This window comes from Plasmodium inui, assembly GCF_000524495.1.
Source record: "Plasmodium inui San Antonio 1 unplaced genomic scaffold supercont1.242, whole genome shotgun sequence".
In the NCBI taxonomy this organism is placed as follows: domain Eukaryota; phylum Apicomplexa; class Aconoidasida; order Haemosporida; family Plasmodiidae; genus Plasmodium; species Plasmodium inui.
The window spans coordinates 1-2,569 of NW_008482076.1; the positions used below are offsets into that span (position 1 = coordinate 1).

General features: G+C 38.0%; 2 protein-coding genes across 2 annotated transcripts; both read left to right on the plus strand.

Moving 5' to 3' along the window:
- Window positions 1–985: 985 nt before the first annotated feature.
- Window positions 986–1,519, plus strand: C922_05851 (hypothetical protein; the record flags this gene model as incomplete). The annotated part of the gene is made up of 1 exon (XM_008821422.1): window positions 986–1,519. The coding sequence occupies one exon, from the start codon at window positions 986–988 to the stop codon at window positions 1,517–1,519; it is 534 nt and encodes a 177-aa protein (XP_008819644.1).
- A 72-nt stretch (window positions 1,520–1,591) lies between these two features.
- Window positions 1,592–2,302, plus strand: C922_05852 (hypothetical protein; the record flags this gene model as incomplete). The annotated part of the gene is made up of 1 exon (XM_008821423.1): window positions 1,592–2,302. The coding sequence occupies one exon, from the start codon at window positions 1,592–1,594 to the stop codon at window positions 2,300–2,302; it is 711 nt and encodes a 236-aa protein (XP_008819645.1).
- Window positions 2,303–2,569: the final 267 nt, after the last annotated feature.

The following is a 2,569-nucleotide window of genomic DNA, read 5'->3' on the forward strand; positions in this document are numbered from 1 at the left end:
AGTATATTCATCGCCAATTCATGGATGCAAGAGTGTGTAACTGTCCTTACTTATAGAGATACTGTATGTTACTTATTGTTGATTAAGTTATAATTGAATTCTTATGATGCATAGTATGGATGAATAGAAACAGGCACATAGGAAGGAGCAAATTTCTGTATTATATCGGGGCATATGTAGGTGCAACCCAATTATTGCTTACTCCTACTAAATTACTTCGTGAGGAATCTTTAATTTCATGAAGTGTTATAGTAATAACTATTGAATTATTAGATCTAATTGCAAAACCATCTATACAATTTTTGGGAAATTATAGCTAAGGAAATAGTCGCAAAGGAGAAAGAAGAAAAGAAAAGAGGAGTAGCCGAACTCCATTAAATAATTTAGATAAGAATTATGTCGAAGTATGTGTGCCTTTATTTAGCTTTTAATTTTTTTCCTAAACAATTCATGAAGAATATTTTTTTCTAACACAACAGGAAATAAAGATAACATAAAATAAAGTATAATAGAATAAAATGGAGTAAAGTACAATAAAACAAAAAAAAATACAACAGAATAAAGTAGGAAAAAAAAATAAGGTAAAATGAAATAACTTAATAACTAAATAAATAAAATAAAATGAATATGTCATCACGATCTATTATAACTCTGGTGGCTCCACTATCTGTTGAAACCTGGCATTACGCGGATAAGAATGTAGGGCCCTGCAAAGCTGACGAATAACACATGTTACTATGCAGGCGGAATAGTCTACGCATTGGAAAATACTCCCGCCCCTTCCTATAATTATGCATCTCTGTATACATGGAGCCGCTTTCATTCCGTTCATTTAGTTAATTCCGCGCATTTCGTTTATTCTCTTCATTTCATTCATTTTGTTCATTTCGTTCATTCCCCCAATTTCCTTCATTCGATTCTTTCCTTTCGTCACCCTATGGGGGCCGCCCCTGGCCTCCCACATCGCCACGTCCCAGCCAGGAGAATGCTAAGATCAGAGTTAGATTTCTTGGGGAAACCCATATACCAACCCCTGATTGAACAAATTCCGATAGACTTGGCAGGAGATAAGCTCTTCACCCACGTCAAAAATTGGTATGACGAATACAACATAGCAGAAGGCTGTCTCGTCGTCAATATTGGCAACATCAAAAAAAGTATGAACTTATTTGCTAACGAATATAAAGAATTCACCACGGATAATTTTAAAGGCATAAAGAATAAAAAGGAGTTTAAAGGAATATTTTACTCCTTCGGTGAAGGAGAGGACTACGATAACCATGATGGGATGTATCACAGGAAGGACAGTGACCATGAGAGTCGTGACGATGAGGATCATAACAATGAGAATGAAGACGATGAGGAACATAAAGATGAAAACCATGAGGATGAACACAATCGGGATGAAGACGACAAATGTTATCAGAGAAGGAGTTATTACCCTTCTGCACCACACGCCAATGAGGGAAGGCAAGAATTTGCCTACTACCACCACGAGGAACAATCCCAAACCTATTAAAACCCGGAGAAATCCGAACAGAGATTTCCAGAAACAGCAGGAAAACGTGTAAAATACAATTTCAGAAATGCGATGAAGGAAGCAAGCAACACTGAAAGCAGCCAAGAAGATATGCACACTGAACCATCCCCTAAGAGGTCGCAGACGCAAAGAGATTACCAGAATCGTAAAATGTCAGGGGTCCGACAGAGGGAGGAATCATCCGGAGAGACAGGGAGTGACTGTGGCGAGAGAAACGAATCATCCAATTTGATAAACAACTTTCTAGAAGACATCGACAAAGGAATCAGGAATCAACCATTTCGCTCCCTTCTTCCTCACGAAAAGGGCAATAGTAAATCTTCTAAAAAGGAGGAATCCTCATGTGAAAGATTAGGAATCGCTACTTCCATATTAAAGTGTTTCACTCCACTTTTGGGAATGCTTCTATACGGGAAAGTAGTAATGGCTGTAGGTTCTTCGATGGCTTATTTGTTTTTTCTCGTTTCGTCCACTATCTTAATCAGCTACCTTGGACGTAAGTTACGCAAAATTAACAAGTCGATTAAAAACAAATATAGAGATGAAGATAGAAACAGAGATGGAGAACGCGCCAGGAGACCACTCCAAAATGGTGCCGAAGTGAGGCAATCCATAATTAGGGATTGTGTCCTTGTGATGCGAACTCGGCAGAATGATGGTGTCCCTGAGATCACACCAATACGGGGCAGACAAGGGTATTCATCCACCGCAGAACATAATCATGGAAGAATATACAGAACGTTTCATGAACAATGTGTGTAGGAAAATTTCTCCAATGAGAAGTCGCTATATGAACACTACAGTATTTTGGGGGAGAAATTTACAGAGACTTTCCCCCTCACGCCATAGGACTGCCACATTTTTTTGTCATAAATGGTTAATAAATCCCGGAAGCATAGTGTTTCCCATGACTTAATCGTATTATCGATATCCTCCTGTCATGAAGAAATAGGAAGATAAATAAATACAGGCTTGCATGGAGTCTCTTTTTTTGTATTCGTGTTTATATATATATTATAACCATAAGCT